This window comes from Mustela nigripes, chromosome 5 (assembly GCF_022355385.1).
Source record: "Mustela nigripes isolate SB6536 chromosome 5, MUSNIG.SB6536, whole genome shotgun sequence".
Taxonomy (NCBI): Eukaryota; Metazoa; Chordata; class Mammalia; order Carnivora; family Mustelidae; genus Mustela; species Mustela nigripes.
In genome coordinates, this window is record NC_081561.1 from 100,910,728 (window position 1) to 100,931,368 (window position 20,641).

General features: G+C 38.5%; 1 protein-coding gene across 2 annotated transcripts in view; it reads left to right on the top strand.

Annotated features, from left to right (window-relative positions):
* The window catches only part of SH3BGRL2 (SH3 domain binding glutamate rich protein like 2), a 76,146-nt gene that overhangs the window by 41,410 nt on the left and 14,095 nt on the right, over nt 1-20,641 (top strand). The window contains exons 3-4 of one of the 2 annotated variants that reach the window (XM_059400973.1): nt 12,132-12,212; nt 15,005-19,880. The exons of the other annotated variant lie outside the window; for it this stretch is intronic. Of the exons in view, the coding sequence (XP_059256956.1) occupies nt 12,132-12,212; nt 15,005-15,016 (93 nt within the window). The 3' untranslated portion in view covers nt 15,017-19,880. Of the gene's footprint in view, nt 1-12,131; nt 12,213-15,004; nt 19,881-20,641 lie in introns of those variants that run through there. 2 annotated transcript variants of the gene reach the window in all.

Sequence of the window (20,641 nt, forward strand, 5' to 3'; positions counted from 1 at the left end):
TCTCTCTCTCTCTCTCTCTGCCTGCCTCTCCGTCTACTTGTGATCTCTCTCTGTCAAATAAATAAATAAAATCTTTTAAAAAAAAAAGAGTTGAGGCACTAGAAAGCTAATTAGAAGCTGTGTATGTGCTCATATATATGTTGGGGGGGGGGGCTTGTTTCCTACCAGACTTCTCTGTAGTTTGATTGGGTAGCCTGTTATATTCTTGTGGTAGATATGGATAATAAAATATGCAAGTCTCTTCTCAGATGATGATTTAATTTTTCTGGAGAATGGCTCTTCGGTCTCTTGCTTTGGGGATATCAGCCAGGCTACTGGAGGTCTGGACCTACAGGCTGCGAGAGCTGGAGGGTTTTGCTCATTGCTGTTCACCTTCACATTGCTGTTTTCACCCCCCTGCCCTTCCATGCTGCTGTTTGTAAGTTTATTGCTTCCCAGAAGCCATATTTATTAATAGTATACCTTCTGGTTCCTTTGGAGAGAGTGAGGTACCCTGGAAATCTAACTGCTGTGTAGGTAGATTTTGAGTCTTGCTGTTTTCTGCCTTTGCCCACTCACCACACCGTCACAATAGCTAATGCCTCCATTCCTGACGTCTCGGGGGCCACCCCCACAGCTTGTTCAGACAGCGAGGTTCGATCTCTTCTGTTCTCTCATGCCCCTCACCATTTCTCTCCTCACTGCCTGCATAGGTGGTGGTTCAGAGCTATAGCAGTCTCCTAGTTTTATTTTTTTTAAATGGTGTTTCTGGTTTATTTTTTTTTTTTAATTCTTATTTGGTTTATTTTTCAAGATAAAGGAGGAAGAGACATCTTGGTCTGTCATCATGAAAATAGAAGTCTATTTTTCAGAGCCCTTTTAATACAGGAATGTATTGAATGAATAAAAGAATGTAATGTGAAAGAAAGTTAATTCCTTACCTTTGCTTTCACTTCTTTATGACTTTCTAAATTTCTGTGTATCTTTGGCTTACAGAGTCTATGGACATTCTTTTCAGATGGACTGGGAGCTGGCTAGAGGCTTACCCATTGATTAAACTGTGCTGGATAAATGGCCTCCTCTCTGATGGAGCAGTGTTAGTCCCGTGAGACTGGTGACAGCAGCACTGGTACACACTCTGTCTTTATAGTTTGTGCTGGCAGAGTTTGGAAGACAGTGTCTGCTCTTATCACCATCAAGTCAATTCAACTTTGACAGAAGCAAAAGCATTAGAGGGCAACTAGCCATGATCTCATTTATCCTGCCTGCTCCTGTGTGCCTTGCTTTACCTAGTGACCGTTTAGGAGTGGTCTTACCTGGTTGGGTAGCTTGTGGAAACCTGCTGCGTTGCAAGGGACAGAATCCAGTGAGCGTGAAGATTCTCCTGTTCCCCAGAATTGGCCGGAAACTAACTACTTTATTTTAAACTGGGTGAGCTAGCCATGGGAGACATAAACAGCTGCTAAGCTACTTGGTAATCGGTGTAAACCATTTCCTTCTCTCTGCCCTTTAGTATTTGAATAATCTGCCTGTAGGGAAGAATTCTGCCACTGAATGGGAGCTCATTGGCATGTTTAGTCACTTCTCTCACCCCCGATTTTGAACATTGAGGAGATAGGGCAGCAACACAGGAGCAGTTGGACGGGGGTCTTGGGGTCAGGAATAGCCATGGCAGGTGTCCTAATGGGGCAAACCCCTGGTGTGGCCGGGGTGTGTTCTTGGCCACCCAGACATAGAAGTTCGTCTTATAAATTGGTTCTCCAGCTTTAATGTGGATTCACAACTTCCCGCTCTACTGCCACAACTTCCTGTCCTGTTAAGTTGCTAATGTCCATTTTAGTTGTTTGTAGTCAAGAACCCAAATTGCACAGACTGGTTGTTCTTGCTATTTCCTGGGAGTATCCCTACCATGAGCAAGATTCTTCTCTGGAAATGGGTGACCTAAAGGTAAACCATTTCTAGACTTTTCTGATGGCTTTTACAGTGTCTGATTTGGATTTTGGAAAGCCCATGGTCCTCATGTTGAAAGTTTAACCTTTGTCCTCTCTGTGTGTGGAACTGGCACGTGTGGAGTGTACTGGAAGTGAAAATGCACACATCTGCACTAAAGGAAAGTATTTTCTCCCTTTTCATTTCTTTTCTCCTTCCCTATTCGGTGGAGGGTGGGGAAAATTTGGATTCTTAAAAATACATTTAAATTAAATTAAATAAATATAAAAAATATTTGATTAAAATCATACATTGTAAAAGTTACTATCTTACTTTTAATTGTACAGGTTAGTAGTGTTAAGTATATTCATTGCTGTAATACAGATACCTGGAGCTTTTCATCTTGCAGAACTGAAACTCTGTACCCATTAAACAACTCCCCTTTGTCCTCTCCCCCCAGACCTTGATAATAGTTGTTCTGCTTTCTACCTATGAATTTGACTATGTTAGATATCTCATAGAAGTGAAATCATACAATCATACAATGTTTGTCCTTTTGTGACTAGTTTCACTTAGCGTAATGTCCTCAAGGATCATCCATGTTGTTATATATCTTAGTCCATCAAGACGCTGTAACAAAATGCCACAGACTGGGTATCTTGCAAGAAATTTATTTCTTACAGTTCTGGAAGCTGGAAGTCTAAGATCAGGGTGACAGCATAGTTGGGTTCTGATGAAGATGCTGTTCTGGATTGTAGATTTCCAACTTCTGGAAATGTCCTTACATGGTGGAAGGGGACGGAGGACCTCTTTTATAAGGGTTTTAATCCTATCCTTGAAGGCTCTACCCTCATGGCCTGATCACCTCCTAAAGGTGTTTAAGCATCAGGATTTCAGCATGAATTTCGGGGGATACAGACATTTAGCCTATAGCATTGAAGCAGGTGACAAGATTTCAATTTTTTTTAAGGCTTCTGTTGTGTGTATATATCCATTTTTTAAATCCATTCATTCACTGACAGATTGGGCTGCTTCCACCTCCTTGCTGTTGTGAATGGTACTGCTTGAGCATGGGTTTGGAAATATCTCTTTGAGATTCCACTTTGAGTTGTTTTAGATACATACATAGAAGTGGGATTGTTGCATCACATGGTAATTCTATTTTTAATTTTATGAAGAACCATCATACGGTTTTCCATAATGGTTGTGCCATTTTACAGTCCCATCAGCAGTACCCAAGAATTCCAATTTCTCCACATCCCCATGAATACTTGTTGTTTTCTTTTTTCAGTTTCATCTTGTTTTGAGAGCAGCCATCCTAATAGGTGTGAGGTGGTATCTCATTGTAATTTTGATTTGCATTTCTCTGATGATTAGTGACATTGAGCATTCCATACACTTAATGGTACAATTGTATATCATTTTTGAAGCAATGTCTATTCAAGTCCATTGCCCATTTTTAAATCAGGTTATTGGATTTTTTGTTGTTGAGTCTTAAGAGTTCTTGGTATATTCTGGATATTAACCCTTTACCACATACCTGATTTGCAAATATCTTCTCCCATTCTTAGGTTGTCTTTTATACTGTTGATTGTATTCTTTGATGAACAAAGTTTTAAAATTTGATGTATTCCCCATTTGTCTGTTTTTGCTTTCATTGACTGTGCTTTTGGAGTCATACCTAAGATCATTACTTGCCAAATAGTTTTGGGTTTTATATTTAGTCTTCAATTCATTTTTTAGTTAATTTTTATATATGGTTTAAAATAAGAGTTCAACTTCATTCATTTGCATGTGCATTTGTTTTCCTAGCACTGTGTGTTGAAGAAACTGCCCTATCCCCATTGAGAGTGGTCTTGGGGCACCTTTGTTGAAGATCATTTGATCATATAAATGTGGGTTTATTTTTTGGACTCTGTTCAGTAACAGTGGTCCATGTGTCTGTCTTTATGCCAGTACCACACTGTTTTGATTACTGTAGCTTTGTAATGTGTTTTGAAATCAGGAAATGCAAGTCCTCCAACTTTGTCCATTTAATTGGAGCCTAGAAGTAGACTAGAGATGGGTTAGAATAATCTCAAGGAGGTGCAGAAAGGCTGAATGACCCGCAGTGGTTCCTCGTGGCCTCTCCTCTCCTATTCTTTCTTTCCCATCAAGGGAGATGAGGAGATATGTTAGTGTCTTCTAACCATTGGTGGAGGCTCAGAAGCACACCACAGAACACCTAAATGTATGTAGTTTTATTGTTTCTACATTTTAAGTGTGTTTGGGCATCTTTTTGAAGCATGCAGAACCAACTCCCTTAATGATCAATTTTAAAATCCCTGATTCATGCATATGATTTTTTTTTAAATCATATATTTTAATTTGAATATATTGAATTTGAACATGTAAATATATATCTCCACACATAAATGTAAGAAATGATTTTCAGCCTGAAATCTTATAAGAAGTTGTTGGAAAGAGATATTTTAAAGAGATTTTCGTATTGAATTGGTTATCCAACATTATTATTGTTGCTACTTTTTTCTCCCAACACTAAAATGACTATGGAAGTAGAGAATATTTGAAAAACGAGAATAAGAAAGGGGGAACAATAAATACTACCTTTCAAATACAACTGCAAACATTTGGCCTATACATGTTCTCTTTTTTTATCAGTTGATTTAAATTTTTAAAGTCACATTTTTTTATCATACTGTATATACCGTTTTGTGCCCTGCTTTGTTCTCTAACAGAAGTAGTTTTCATGTCATTATAAGCTTGGTTTTTAGAGGTTGCATCTTACTCCCTTGGGTGGATTATTATAATTAACTTAATCATTCCCTCCCTATGGGCTATTTAGTTTGTTTCCAGTCACTTGAAATAATAGTTTGCAACTGGCAAGCTCTTTTGAAGAATGCATTAAATTGAATGTTATTTTGTAAAGTACATTCTCATTCAAGCTATTCTACTGTTTTTCTTTTCCTTAGAGTCATTTCTCCTTCTTTCTTCAAGAGTCTTCTGTCAAATAACAAAAATATTTTGGGATTTATTAAGAAATGAAGGGTTATTGTTGAGTGGCCCTAGAATCTGGGTTCGAGGTGAAGAAGAAATCACTTGGCAAAATGAAAACTAGTAAAAGTTAAAACAAGTTCAGTCTCTGAGGGCTCAGGGGTGCCCAAAGTCATAGGATAAAGACTGCCTGTCTGCCCAAAACAGCATTTTGCTTGAAGATTTTGAGTACATTGCAAAACATATTTTTTAATGGCAAAAGAAACACAGATACATTATGGGGCAGGATGCCTGATTTCCATGGATTTTTAAGATTGAACAAGGCTTCAAAAGAAATTTCACTTTTATAGGGGCTGCCTCAAAATATATCCTGCAATGTTCTAGATCAAGGGTTGGGCCAACTGATAAATTAGTCTTTTCAGGCCACCAATTCTCTGCTACATCTTCTTTTTCATTTGGTTTTCTTCATCTTATTTTCTAGTCATTTAAAAATGTCAAACCATGCTTAGCTCCGAGGAGGGGCCATCTAGAAGGTCTGTTGTTTCTTCTGCCTCCGCGGGTTCTTTAGAGGCCACATTTGAGAAACACAAGATTAGCTGTTTCCGAGTCTCCTCTGAAAATGAAGTCCATCGTCTGGCAGAATGGAGTAGAACATAGTGATAGAATTTTGACCCAGGCTGAATTACTGACAGTAATTTTGTGTTACTGTAACTCTGATTGTTGGAGTCAATAAGGAAAAGTAAAAAAAGGAAAGCTGAAGTAAAATTTCCGTTATTCACAGGAGATTGTGCTCTGTCTCTAAAATATGGATGTTATTTACGTAGGCTTAATGACTACATCATCTCCATGGTGTGTAAGGCAAAGCCCTGGAAGTTATCCCAGACTCATTTTCCTCCCCTCAATCCCCCTTCATTACCAAATCCTGTAATTTTTATCTCCTAAGGAATTCCACCCTCTTTCTCTCTCTCAGAACTCAATTCAAACGGGCCTTGTTACTGAGCTTTGTCTCACTAGGGCTCTGCTTTTCACTGCCCCTCCCCTAGGCCCAGCAAACCTGTGCCTCATTCCCGTTAGGATCTTTATCTCAGAATTTTTTTTCATGTAGTTCCCTTCAGCCAGTCCGTGAGGTTCCTTGTGTTCCCTTCAGCAGGCTCTGTGGCATATTTACCTTAGTATCTGCATGATGCTAGGAACCCAGAACATACTTAACCAAACACTGGTTGTGTGAATGGGTGAATAGCTACACAGATGTTTTCATCTGAGCAGGTAGCTAACCTATTCTGTTGGGTCCCACCTTGTCGAAGTTCTGAGCATTCGCATTCCCATTTTATTAATAACAGTCAAGTCTTAAGAGGAAGCTCACTGAGGCATCTTCTAAATTTTACAATGAAATCTATTTAGAAAATCACCTCTGTTGGAAACTCGCCTCTCCTACAGGTAGAATTTTCTTAAGAAACTTAATTTGAATTAAATTCAAATTAAAGATAACTTATCGAATCAAGAACAATCTTCAGATGTTTTACTGTAAATAATCTTATTTGACATCCTCACAGATACTAGGAAAGGAAAAAGTCAGGCGGTGGGGAAGGGGTGATAGGAATTCCTCTCTATCTCTTGCTGATCAGCTGTATGCCTAGAAGCATAACAATTTAATTAGATATTCTTTGCGGTTTTATCTCTCTTATATAACCGTAGTTTGTATTCTTCTATGTATAAATGTTTAATCTCCCACTTTCAGCACAGTGAGATGTTTGCTGCAGTATTCTGCAGTGATGAATCCCTGGGACGTGTCTTTCATGAAGACGATGGCTTATGCCGTGAATATTGAAAACCTTCATTCAGACAGGTTCTGGCTGCCCCAGCTGCATGTTTAACGGTGTATCTTAAATAGGATCACATTGGAGGTTTTCTTTTGGTTAAAATGTTTCTCTTTTTGAGCCTCATGCAGTTAGAGTTAATGAAAAGAAAACAAAACTGTTAAAGACACTAAGGCCGTGTTAATACTATCAACGTGAAGACAATAAAGGAGGGTCAGAAGTGAAAAGTCCGTTTTCCTCTGCCCTGCTTCTTAGGTGCCCCCCACTCCGAACTCCCAAGAGATCGCCTCTCCTGTGAGGTTCGGCTTTGCAGTTTTCTTGGTTATCACCATTCTGTGCCTGTATTCCTTGATATAAAACTTTAGAGGGCACGTTTTTCTTTGAAAGATGAAGAGAAATCTGCATTCTTAATAGCTTCTCTCATGTCTCCCCCACGTTGATTCTCCCCCACACACGCGCACAGCATTGCTAAAGCTTATACGTCACATTCTCCTCTCTGACTATAATAACTATTCTAAAATATAATATGTAAACATATTTAATATTTATTTTGGTATGAACCTATAAGTGCTAATCTCTCTAGAGCTGTTGTGTCCACAGTCATAGAGGAGGGTATGTTATTCTATTTTACGAAATCCCTGTGGCTTAAAGGAGAATGACATGAATGTCAATATCCAAGAGATTCTCTTAATTAATTTTTGCCTCTTCACTTAACTCCTCTGGGTATTTCTTAAAATGTTATTGCTGGTTCCTTTTCCTATGTTTAACACACAATTTTTTTTTTTTTTCCATTCAGTTTCCATTGGTGCTTGGGTCGCTCTGTTTGCTCATTCTGCCATCTTGTACCAGCATGGTCAGAAATGTTAAACATGAATTAGGAATTTAAAATTCTCAGCTTTGGGCTTACCCATATTTTTGGTGTTTGGCATAGAAATTGCTGAATGAAGCTGTTTCAGACAAATACATCTTACATACCCTACCAGGATTGGAACTGTCAACTATTTTTTCTTTCTATATCAAGATTTTATAAAATACAACATAGCATTCATAGTCCTTAACCACTAAATAAGATATTCTGCTCAGAGGCTATACCCTCAGGCTTGAAAAATATTAAGAAGGAGCCTCTGCCCATTTTCAGCTGCAGCAGCAATAACGTTGGTTGTCTTAGCATTTATTTATTTATTTTTCTTTTGGGTAAACCAAATTTGCTTTGGTTCAGTTAGAACCGACTGCTGCCACCATTTCCTTACAAGTCATGTAGTTTTTATTCCGCACAGCCTCCTGTTTGGATGTGCCCTTGGCATTTGGAAATAATATGGGTCTGTCACTTAACTGTCACTGAGTTAGTGTGGGAAGTGATACAGCCTAGCAGTGTGGCTGCTGTGGGTTTTCCTCACTGTTCTCCTAGGGAACACTAAAAGGGCAAAGAACTTTAAGGTCTTTGTCTCAAATTCTTGTCTAGTCCTTAACAGTCTAATCATGGTGTACAGGTAATGTACTTAAGTGAGCTCTGTGGAAGCAGGAGGCTATTGTGCACTCTACCTGTTGTAGATTTTATCATGAGCTTATAAACCTTCTGACATTGGTTTTCACTTGAATGCGAACAGAAGTTTAGGTGACAGAAGCTTCCCCCGCCCTTCTTAACAGCTGTTTAGCCTTCTTTATTTTTCTTAAAATTGCAGCATTTAGATAGATGTTCCATTAGTAATAGTGCTCAGTTATGTTGATACCTGTATAGTCCAGAAATTTCTCTTTTCTTGCACTAGAAACAAAGTGAGTTTTATTCTTTTGTCTTATGTGTAATGAAAATGTACTAGCTTCTGAAACTGGGCAATTTTATCTTGAATATGCTTCATATATTTGTACCCTTCTCCAAAGGTAATGTTAACTGATCATTATATTGTACAGTTCCAGAAGGTTGGTTTTGCTGAAATAGATAACTTGTAGATGTGTATTTATAGACATTCCAGAAAGTGTCTTTGACTATATTGAATTCAGCAAGTCTACTTCGAGGCTTTATAGTGAGTTTTTAAAATACAGTGCTTTTAACTTTTGCAGTAAAAACCTTAATACATTTTTAAAAATAGAAGCCTGATAAATGAGATGAATTTGATAAGAAAGCAGCACTTTCTCTTTTATTGGGGAATGCCTAAGGCCATAAAAACTTACGTCTTAATAGGAGGTGATTTAAAATTTTCTAATACTACTTTATTCTTAAATTATTTCAGTCATACTGTTTAATTTATTATCTCTAAAAGGAGGTATTAACTAGTAAGAAATCCTAGATTTTAAATTATCAACCTCCTATCTGCCTAAATATGACAAAAAAAAAAAAAAAGCTGAAAACCTTTTACACTTTGAGATTCATCAGACTTTTAAATATCAGAAAATAAATTTTTTACATAATTTTTAAGAACCCATAGTAGGATAGGAGTCACTCCAATTATGTTACTAGCATGTTACTAGCATAAGATTTCCTAAAGCATGACCCATCAGTCATTAATTAGCAAACATAACTCATTCATCCACTTGACAAATATTGGTAACCTGGTGTGTATCTGGTACTGTTGTAACGCAGGCTTTTAAAAATTACTGCCCTTAAATTATTCTGCTTTTAAAAAGTTAATTACCAGATCTTATATTTGTCGCTTTGAAAGGAGTTAATTACCTAAAGTGACAATATCTAAGCTATTGGGAGGATCCAATTCAATATTCAGGTAAGAAGCCCCCTAGCCATAGTGATGTTAAAGCCAGAGAAAGTATGCATTGAACAGGATCTGAACCCAGATCAGTAAAATGGTATTCAACTATTTGGAAATACCTTTGTTACAAAGAATATTTGTCAGTATTTTCAGTTCATGGGATTTTGCCTAAGTTCTGTTAGACCTGTATTATTTGTGACATCCTTTTTCTTATAAAAAATTATTAAATTTTATAAACTACGAAATCTGTAAATCCTAGATAGTCACTAGAAACCTCCAGCTGCCTCGCTGATACCTTCTTCACTTGGATGTCCCTTACAGTTGCTCAAACTGAACATTTTGAAACCACTTCAGCCTTACTCTCACATCTGCTTTTTCTCTGGTCTTTTCTGTCAAATCACAAAGGTCAGAGCTGCCTTAAGTCTTAATTCTCTCTAACCTCCTCCCCCACAGTTCTACAGGTGAGTATGGTCAGTTCTTCCTCCAAAATCTCTCCAGTCTGTCCACTTTTCTCTCTCTCCATTATCGTGGGTTGGGTTCAGGCTGCCACCTTCTTACCTGATTACAACACTACTCCCTTGACTTTTCTCCCTGCTTTCCTTCTTGTAGGCCTGTCTCTGAGCCATTCTCCACACAGTGGACTTAAAGATTTCATCTCCATTTATTTAGAGTATCCACGTGAGTGGGGAGAGGCACAGAGGGCAAGAGAGAGAATCTCCAGCAGACTCCCCACTGGGTACGGTGCAGTGTGGGGCTGATCCCAGGACCCTGAGATCATGACCTGAGCTGACATCAAGAGTTGGGTGCTCAATGGACTGAGCCACCCAGGGGTCCCTAACTTAGCTGCTTTCTTAAAGGAAAGTAAATCATTCTGCTCTTTGCCCAGAACCCATACATGATTTCCTTTTGTACTTAAGATAAAATTCAAAATCTTTTTCTTGGTGTTGCACAGTCTGGCATATGCTCCTCCCTGTCAGACTTGCCAGCTTCACTCTTCACCAGGGCTGTTCCCTGTCCCAGCCCTTCACTTGGTCAGCTCTTCTCCTCCTCATTCTTTCAGCTTAAAATGCCACTTATTTATTTATTTATGCATTTGACAGAGAGATCGCAAGTAGGCAGAGAGGCAGTAAGAGAGAGAGGGGAAAGCAGGCTCCACACCGAGGAGAGGGCACATCGGGCTCCATCCCAGGACCCTGGGATCACTACCTGAGCCAAAGGCAGAAGCTTAACCCACTGAGCCACCCAGGCGCCCCTTAAAATGCCACTTTTGACGTAGGGTTTTTTGCTGAGCCTCGCTTTTTAGATATATTGCTCCTTCTTGTCAGGTCAAGGAAGGCTCTCTTCGGCGGTGCACTGTATTATGCCTGTTCCTAACTCGCAGGGCGAGCTACCACCTGAACATCTATGGAAGAAGAGCAAGTGGAAGGCCTGAGGCTTAGAGGATTGTGAATTCAAATCAAGCTGCCTTCAAAACCCCATGACACCCGACTTGCTAAAGCATTTGAACAAGGGAGTCTCTATACAGAGTGAAATAATTCAAAGATTTTTTTCATCATTGAGGCATCCTTTGCAGGAAGCAAATCTCCATTCTTCAAGTGATGGACTGTCATCCAGATTCCTAGACGGGTTTCAGAAATACTTGTGATGCCATTGGCTCGGCTCAGCAGCGAATTCATTAGGACTCAGTGACTGAAATACAGGGTGCCCCATACCTGGTTTCCTTCTGGCCAGAAAGCATCAGAGTCCAAAAAGCACTGATTTTAATGTCAGTGAGAATTGGCCCCAAATCTCAGCTCTTTCACGGACTGCCTGTCAACCTTGGGCAGACTTTCTTGACTCAGAGCCAGTCTCCAACCTGGTGGTCTGTGGTGGGGAATGAATGAAGTACTGATTTTAAAGTCCCTTGCACAGAGCAAATGGCTCCAGTGATTCTGATCACTGTCTCCTTACATTGATCCTTTGGAAAAAGTTATCCAAGGAACTACCGAATTTTGAGACTGCTTTACCTGAACTTAGAAACCATATAGTTAACATCTATGCAAAGTTTGAAAAGAAACAATTGATGAACACCTTGACCAGAATTCCTTCTTAGTTTCTCTTGTGAAAGTAGGAAGAAAAAAATGATTCTGTGTTTGAGGCAAAGATAAATGTTACAGAGGATATAGTTTCCTCTAGGTTTTATTTGATCTTTATATTCTCTCTGAAGACACAGTCTGAAAGAATGTGGGAAACTTCAAAAGCAGAATAGAAGCACTTGCACTGACACATGGAGACCTTTATGGCTTTCTGTTTACCCAGTGATTTTTTTCTTTTAAAGCCCTAGATAACAAAATATAAAAATGGAATTTGGAGTCAGCCTTTCGTATGGAAGCATCCGAAGTAGAATCTTTTATCAGAGTGATTTCACACAAATAAATGTTAGTTTGGCACAAGAGGGAGAGGGAACATGTTCTGATTTCACTTGTCTTGTCAGTGTTTTACATTTTAATCCTGTCACAGGCCTTGTATTAAAAACATGGTACACCCATCGTCATACTCAGAGAAATTTTTATGCTCCAGCAGAGCCAATCCCGTAGATTTATATAGGCCTTCCCTGGCCTGCATGAAGCAATGGCGCATTTTTTCGTTTCCATAAAGAATTTTTTAGAAGCACCAAATACTGATAATTGTTTGTTTTTTTGTTTTTCTTTTCTCTTCCTCTTTTTTCTAGGATTATGACAGTTTTTTTGAAGCAAAGGAAAGCAACACGGTCTATTCATTTTTAGGCCTGAAACCACGGTTGGCATCAAAGGTAGGGAAATCCTTTTTTGCTTTAAAATTATCTTTTTTGAATTGTCTCTAGGGGTTGACATTGAAGGTGTTGGAGGAATGCGTATGTAGTCTCCTAAATTTTTAAATTTTGCTTGTTCAAGTGCACGGTCAGGGACTACCTGGTGTAAAAACACACAAAGAAGTCCAGCTTTTTTCCCTCCAATTTTCAATTGTTGTATATTAGAGTTTAATTTTATCTATCATTTATTTTATTTATAATCTATATCCCCTTCTTCCAAGAAGAATTTAGGTAGTAAGTGCTTTCTATTTTAAAGTGCAAGTTTATATTATTTTATATTTTTTCAAAATAGCAGAATCAAAGCCATATTTTAACATTTTTTGCACATTTAACTCCTGTACTTTGGAAGGGAGATGGTCTGTAATAATAAATGGTCAACTTTGAAAAAAACACTAAAATTCCTAAACTAAATCAGAAAGCTTTTTGAAGCTACTTTATTATATCATATGTCTTTGAAGAAACATAAAAGACTCAAGCTTTTCTAGTATTAAGACCAGAAGTTATATATATTATTACAAGTTTGTGAAATATATAGATTCACTTCCAAAGTAAAAAATAGGGTTTCTTTATTAAATAAGGTAATATTTTATTTCCCCCTTTAAAAAATACCATTTTCTTCTGATTATGAAAGTAGCCTCATTTAGGAAAGGTTCATTTAAGAAAATACAAAAGTATAGAGTAGAGTAGAAAATAAAAATCACCTATTATCCCACCACCCAGAGATAAGCATGTTAACTTTTTTGGGTATATTTCCTTGCAGTCTTTTTATACAAACCAGTTGAGGTTTTGACTCTATTTCAAATTGAGACTGAATTCTAAAGTATCTATTTTTAACACTAAATTGAAATGAAAGTGCAGTACTGGGTACTTTGATGTCTGTAAGCAATAGGTCTCTTGAGGCTTCCCAGGATCTGTCCATTTCTGGAACACCTATGGGAGGAAAGCAGAAATTATTAATAATATAAATTTTATACCAACACCCGCAGTTCATAGCCGATGTGAAATCTTGCTTTGTTTTTATATTACTAAGTCCACAGATGGTTGTGGGTGGTTTCCATGTATATGTTTTAAACAGTGGCAAAACCCACACATATAATATTTAAAGGTTCTTAAAACTATTTTTATAAAGATGGAACATTGGAATACTTGTTAGGAAAATTATAGTGTTTTTACAACATATTTCATCCAAAAATATTAAACAATCCAGATTTATCTTCAAAGACCTGGAAAAAACACGGGTAGGAGTAATCTAAAGGATGTATAAATCTAGTGGACATCATTATCTCTGCAAAAAAAAAAAACCTTAAAAAAAAAAATACTGTGTGCCTGCCATCTTTGTTCTCATTTTTCCCTGAAGAGGCAGATTCCTTAGAGACTTTGAAGGCTGACTTTTCTACTCTTTAAAAATATTTATTTTTATAAATTTCCCAGGAAGTCTATAATCTATAAGTATGCATTTTCATATGACATGTGGTCACAGTGTTAAAGTTGGTCTTCCAAGGCCATTGACAGCTGCTTGATTTCAGTCGACCATTCCAAAGGCATTAAAGGCCCTGGGCATTAAACCCCACCCATTCAGCCCACCAAATTCCAGCCCCTCAGTCGGTCACGTGAGCAGGAGCACATGGAACCAAAGTGCAAGTCCATGGAGCAGTGTTTGTGCAGTCTTCTCTCGTGAATCATTCAGGGCCTTAAGGGTTAATGGCAACTCACACTTGGCATAGGAGAGAGGTGAAAATATGTTGAACAGCAATTCAGCTTTTACCCCTTCCTACTCAACATATTTTTTTTTACTGTGGTAGTAAAACACGCTCAATCCACAATCCACACTCAAAGGCCTAGACAGAGCACTCATGGGTATAAGGTACTAAAAGATGGATGCCCCCTTTTCTCCTTTCCTTTCTCTCCCTCCCTCTCTACAGTATATGTTCATAAACAATAGGGCTATCTATGTACTATATACATATATGTCGGGGAACATATAAATCACCACTAGCATCTGTAATTGCTCTTACACAGTGAGGAGAGAATAGAGAGATGGTAGGAAGAGAACGTTCACAAGCCCAACAGGCCCAGGTGTAAGGTAGACTCTGGGCAGTTCTTAGACATGGACAGGCAGAGAAAGGTGAGAGGTCAAAATGGTGGCCTGTAGGACATACTGGGTCTGGATGCATCTGTCCTACACAGAACTTTGAAAAGAATTTAATGTGTTGCTCATATTAAAAATACAGGTTTCTCACTTCTCTTCTTTCAAAAAATTGAAAGGACAGAAACCCTAGGAGAGCCCACTTCCTCTTTGGCTGGTTGGAGCCAGTAGAAGCCAACCCATCCTGGGTACCTACCTAAGAGAAAAGGAGGCCTTTTCACCAATAATTTTCAGATAGAAAACCATCAGGTTTGTTGCTTAATTAGACCTAAAGCAGAGTTTGGAGTAGAAGTTTCTGCTTTGGGACCCCTGCCATTCAGAGGTGATATTCAAAATATATAACAGCTAGTAAATCATGGTCAGTCAGTGCAGTCATTAGAAACAGGTGGGTTCCTTTCTCCTTTCATACTTGGCAGGTCAGGTGGGTATGATTGCAATCTATGCTGATCCTGAAACCTAGGATTTGCTCTCATCAATCACATGGCGGTGATTTCTTATGATTTCCAACATCTCCATTCCTGACATCATTAAAAATCATTGCCGGGATGAATTTTCTTATCAACCCAATGCAACAAGTGACCTTTTTTTCTTTTTTTTAAATAAATAGGCAGAACCTTAGAGAAGACAAGTGGAAGATAACGGAGATGCATTTTGGAGTGCCCCTTGGTACTCAGCACACACCTGCTTACCTAATGCATCACTGTGACTAAAGCCACGTGCATCATCAGTAACTTTGCTTGCCACGGAAAAGGTGTTTTTAGAAGACATGGGTAAAATGGGGTTGCATGATTGCTTAGAACCAAATCAGGACTGTGGTGGGTTTTCCCTTATTTTCAAAATTGCCTGCAGTTGCCTCATTCACCTGGAGGTACTCTAACCTGTTACAGGTGTGCTTCCTTAATGATTGAAAGATAAAGTGGGTGGCACCATTGGAGAGAAGATGTTGGATCTGCCCTAGGTTGTAGTTGATGCCAGTATTGCTCAGACCCGCCTCTCTTTAAGCAGCCTGGATCATATCCTTGAACTTAGTTTGCCAAGCTAGTAGAATCTTTTGATCATAGAGGAACAAAGCAATGCTGGCTGACAAAGGGCTGCAGATTTTTGCTGCAAAAGTCACAACTGTCACTAGTCCTGGGCTTCGTGATAGCACCTTTAGATAAAGATGTTCTAGCCTCCTTTGGTAATGGACACTCTTACTTCCATAAATCCTCCAAACTCCTACAGATGTTTCCAGAAATCACTGTCGCAACAATGTGTGATCAGGACCAAGTTACAGGGATAAAAATAGTTGGTATTTTGGAAAATAGAGGCTTCTTCATCTCCTGCAAGGGAAAAGTTTTATTTAAATGTAAAAGAGAGCTTAGAAAAGATGTATTTTAGGAGGTGTCCTAATTAGATAGTAAATTTATAGGGAAATGATCTGACTCCTATCTGAAGGGATTTTCAGCTCTAGCAACTTCTTTATGCACAAGTAACATATTTTTAAATGCAGCTTCCCTAACTAACAGCTGCTTATTCTATTTTGTGAATGGATTATATTTTTTTTGAGAAAGGAAGATCTTGGCTAGATATATTTTGTGAGCCCTTAATGAGGCATACTAAAAGATACTAATATTGGGGTACAATTTCATTTTTTTTCCCTTGGTTGCTTTTCACCAGACCTTTAACTGCCTGCTACTATTTCTGGCCAATGTATAGTCCCAGATTTTTCAGGGTAATGTAGATACGTATTCTCATTCCATGTGTGGATACCAGTGAGCTTTCAGAGAAAGGAACTGTCAGAGAATAGCTCTGAATTGTACTGGGCATGTAGAATCTCTCTACTGCCTTCGGAATGGATGCTGAGCATGTCTGCTTCCTTCAGGCAAAGGTTCCTTTTCTCCATCCTTGTCCCTGTTTATGGTCTTTGGATTTTTTGGTTGCCAAACATAAACAGTCTCGAATAGGAGAAATTCTTAGAGGGTTGCCTAAAATACTCTGCTTTCCTCAGCATCGTGATGCTGGACCTGTCATTCAGATTCTGAGCAGAATGTAAGAAATTCAAAGTACATAAGAACGAAAGCCCTGTCACCTGTGTTCTCTCACCCTCCAACTAACTAAATGTGGACCACTCTAAAGGACTTGAATGCTGACGCGGAAACCCCAGCCTGAGATCTGCAGCCCAGGACTGGGAACCGAAGAAGAGCAAGCATGACCATAGATTTCGACTTGACTGGAACAGATACATGATCCACAATTTTCTCTCCAAGAAAAGCTGCTGTGAAATCATGGGTATTACTGCTTAGGTGGCATTAAAGAAGATCCAGGTCACATTCCATCTGATAAATCCCAGGGACTATCCAGAAATCTTTTATTTTGAACTGGATATTGTGTTTGAGTCCGTGCGTCTTCTGACTAGGCTCAGAATTTCGTTTGCAGATAACAACAGTTTTAAAAAGCTTAATGCCACAGTGGTCTAACTTCATTTAGTCTGTTCTTGCCAATGAGCACCAAGAACCAACTTGGTAAGATCCAGGCCTTGCAAGTTAGATTCTGGGGTTGTGGGATCAACAAGAGACTTGCTAGACAAAGACAGCTCCTCAGATCTATTTATCTTAAAACTTTTGCTTTACTGTGGTTATGGCAGGACCCGAATGGGTCTCCTAAACCAACTAGTTGGATGGCATTGCTAAATTGCTACCGGTCGCACATCGTCTTCTCCTCACCTCATTATTTTAATAATAATAATGATTATTTTTAAATCAGCATAGAAATAAGAGAGCCCAGCCCTGGCTGGTGCTGTACTTGTTCTGAGGGAGGTGTGGCACCTCCCTGTGTGGCCACCCTGTGTGGCCTTTGCCGCAATACCCAGGCTCCACCGGGCACTGCCCTCTGGGACCAGGTTGTTTTCAGAGGAGCTTGTCTCTTTCCTTGTACTGTTTTACCAGCTAAATTCCAAACATGTAATGGTTTCCTGTTCCCTTCTTTAACTAGCTGCCTTTAGATTTGAATATTCACACTCTTAAAAACCTAGGAAAGAACTAGGTGGGAGTTGCAGACGTAGATGTAATATCAAAGGCATTTCAGAATTTTTATTTCCTGGAGTAGGCTCATTGGGACAAAGGAAATGTGCTGCTAAAAATAAAATTATGCCAGTTTAAAATTAGATAAAATACAGAGTGCCATCCTGCTAGGTATATGCAGACCAAAAGAAAATTTAGTTGGGGAAATACTGATTTTTTCCAAATTCCAGTGTTTTGTTAAAATCAAAGAGAAGAAAAGGAAAATTTTTTTTTCCTCTGTCAAATTCTGATATATTTTAGATGTGTTTCTGTTTTATAGATTCCCTTTAAATACCTAGCTGTTTTTGTGTTACATGAATTTAAAAATGAACTAAACTTGTTTTTGTCTTCTGTTATTGAAAGGTACCAAAGCCTCTTTCTGTTTTGTTTTGTTTTGTTTTTAATTTGATTTTGCTATATAGGGTTTTGCTTTATCTAGAAATACTTTTCATTTAACAGCATTTCTTAAGTGTCAGGGCCCTCTTTGATCTGCATGATTATTATTTTTAGATTTCAGTGTATATGCATTTGTCTTTAAGGGCCCTGGTAAAACCTCAGATTTTATATTCAGCATTAAAGAGAAATAAATTCCAGAAAACACATATTCTGAAAATGGAGTGTTTGTCCCCTGCCATTTCTTATACCTTTTCTAATGTCAGTTCTGTGTTTGCTTGAAACCTTCCTGTTCAATTGGGATGTTATACTTGTACTCCTGTTCCTGAATCTCATACCTGAATGCTGCAGATTTGTTGTAAAAATGTGGACAGAGCATTTGACCATTCGAGGAGACCAACATGATGTGGTCCTATGTGTATGTGTGATGGGAAGTGATCACAGAATCCTCTCAGTGACCAGGACCAAGGACGCATTAGATCTCTTGTTCCCTTGGTTGTTCCAGTAGATATAGTGCTTTCCTGAGTACACTGAAGCCACAGGCTGGTGGATTTGTTCCCTTAATTGGGTGCAAAAAACCAAGTACAGTGTAGCCGCCACCCTTAAACAGCCAGGCCTCCCTTGAAGCAGCCCTCTCCGAAAGCGGGAGAAAACATTTCTGAAGGCCGAGTCTGAAGCTGATCTCATCACTGAACTATCTCAGACCTTAAGCACCGAGACAGAAGGAGGGTGAAGGAGGAGAGAAAAGAGAACAGACTAAGTTTGAAGGAAATGTGCCAAATCGTGAGGCCAAAGAAGCCAGGTCATTACTGCCCACTTATACCCCAGATTTTCAGTGTTCCTAGTTCTTCTAGAAGTGCAGGTTATCCTTTCAGTCAGCATGTGTTGAGCCGTTGGACTGGAGTGGGTACTGTCTGAGCAGGGCAGGAGTCTCCACCGTGAAGGAGAACTCAGTCAGGGTTGGCCATTACCAACAAGTGATGAACCATAGGGTCGAGGTCAGCTCCTGGCACTCCGTTCGTCATGAAATGTTATGTGTAATCTCCTTTGCTTGTTACAGCCCTTCCAGGTTTTAAGATTATTTCTTGCAATGGAATATATACACGTACATACACACACACTAAAATATAAAGAGAACAAGCGCCTGTGTGCCTGCCACCAGCTCAGTGCCTTTCCTTTGAGGCGCTGTGTGCTCTTCTCGGGCCCTCTCCCATCCCCATTTGAGAGTGGGAGCCCCTCTCCTGAAGTCTGCAGATCATAGCCTTTCTCCCCTTTACCGTTTTACCTCCTTTATCCTCTGTACCTTTAAGTAATAATGAATGGCATTGAACTGTATTCTTCTGTCACTTTACGTTCTTTGCAATCGGGCGCTATCGTTTTGGAACAGGTATCCTGGTTTCTTTTCACTGCTAGGTACTACTTCATTGTATGACTGTATCACAGTTTTTCCCTTCTTCTGTTGCTGGATATTGAACTGCATCTTTCTTTGAAATAGAAAAAGGCAGTGTTGCTATGAACATTCTTTTATATGACTTCTGGTGCACATAGCCAAGACTGGATGTATACCTTGAATAGAATTGCTGTGTGGTACAGTAAAGCACATTATCAATAGATATGTTCTCCAAAGTCATGGTACCAGCTCACACTTCCACTGGTATCCTAGAATTTTCAGTACTCTAGATCCTGCCCACATTCAGGATCATTGGAATCAAGTTTTTGTCAAGCCAAAAAATATAACATGGTATCTCATTGCGGTTTCATTTTGCACATATTTGATTACTAATAGGTTGAATGTTTTATTATGGTAATTCCTAAGTAGGAATTTGGCAGTTCTTCTTTGCGTCTCCTACCTTTTTTCCTATGGTATTCTGTTTTTTAATTATCAATTTGTAAAAGTTCTTTATAACTTACCTTTTATCAGTTAATGCTTATTTAACTATTTAAAGAGAAATTATATTTAGAGTAGAAAAATCTTCTGAAGCAATTACCAGAAATATGAAAAGCATGTGAAGCTTTCTTCTATTTGGAGAAAATAAAGTTAAGTGCATATATTGTGTGTTTTTATTGTGTGCTAATTTTCAGCTTGTCCGCATATTCGCCCAGAGAAGCCCCTCTGTGCTCTAGCAGGGTTCTTTCTTTGAAGCTTATCCTAAGGCTCATCAATTCTAGTTATTTGGCAGGAAATTAATATCATTTGGTTTTCTGCTACAAAATTTTATTGAAAGGAAATCTTTATATATGCACATTTCCTTAGTTTACCAAAATGTAAGATTACGCTAGGCCAAAATGATACTATACTTAAAAGGACATCAAAAAAGTTACTTTAAGTTATAGATTGTTTTGAACCTATACTCACAGTTAAGTAATCCTTAAGCTGAATGAGTTAGATCTGTAGCCTATGAATATAACCCAGTGTGATGTGCTCATAGCATGTTTTCATGTGTGTGAACTGACTGGTTGGTATAAGAATGAGAAATTACCATGCAGCCTTATCTTCTGAGGCTCTTGCTGCCCAGGGACAGCATTTTTAATAGCTTTTTAATAGGATCCTGGCATACTAGAAGATGTAGTATGAAGGAAAGAATGTAAAATAACTTACTGATTCTTCTTATATTGACTGCATTTTTAAATGATCATATTTGGGGCACATTGGGTTAAATTAAATATTAAAATGAATTTACTTTTTTTAAGGTAGCCACTATAAAATGTTAAATTACATGTATAGCTTGTGTTATAGTCCTCTTGGATGGTACTATTTCCCTACCAACCTTTGCCTGAATTTACAATAGAATTTACAAAACCTTTAAAAG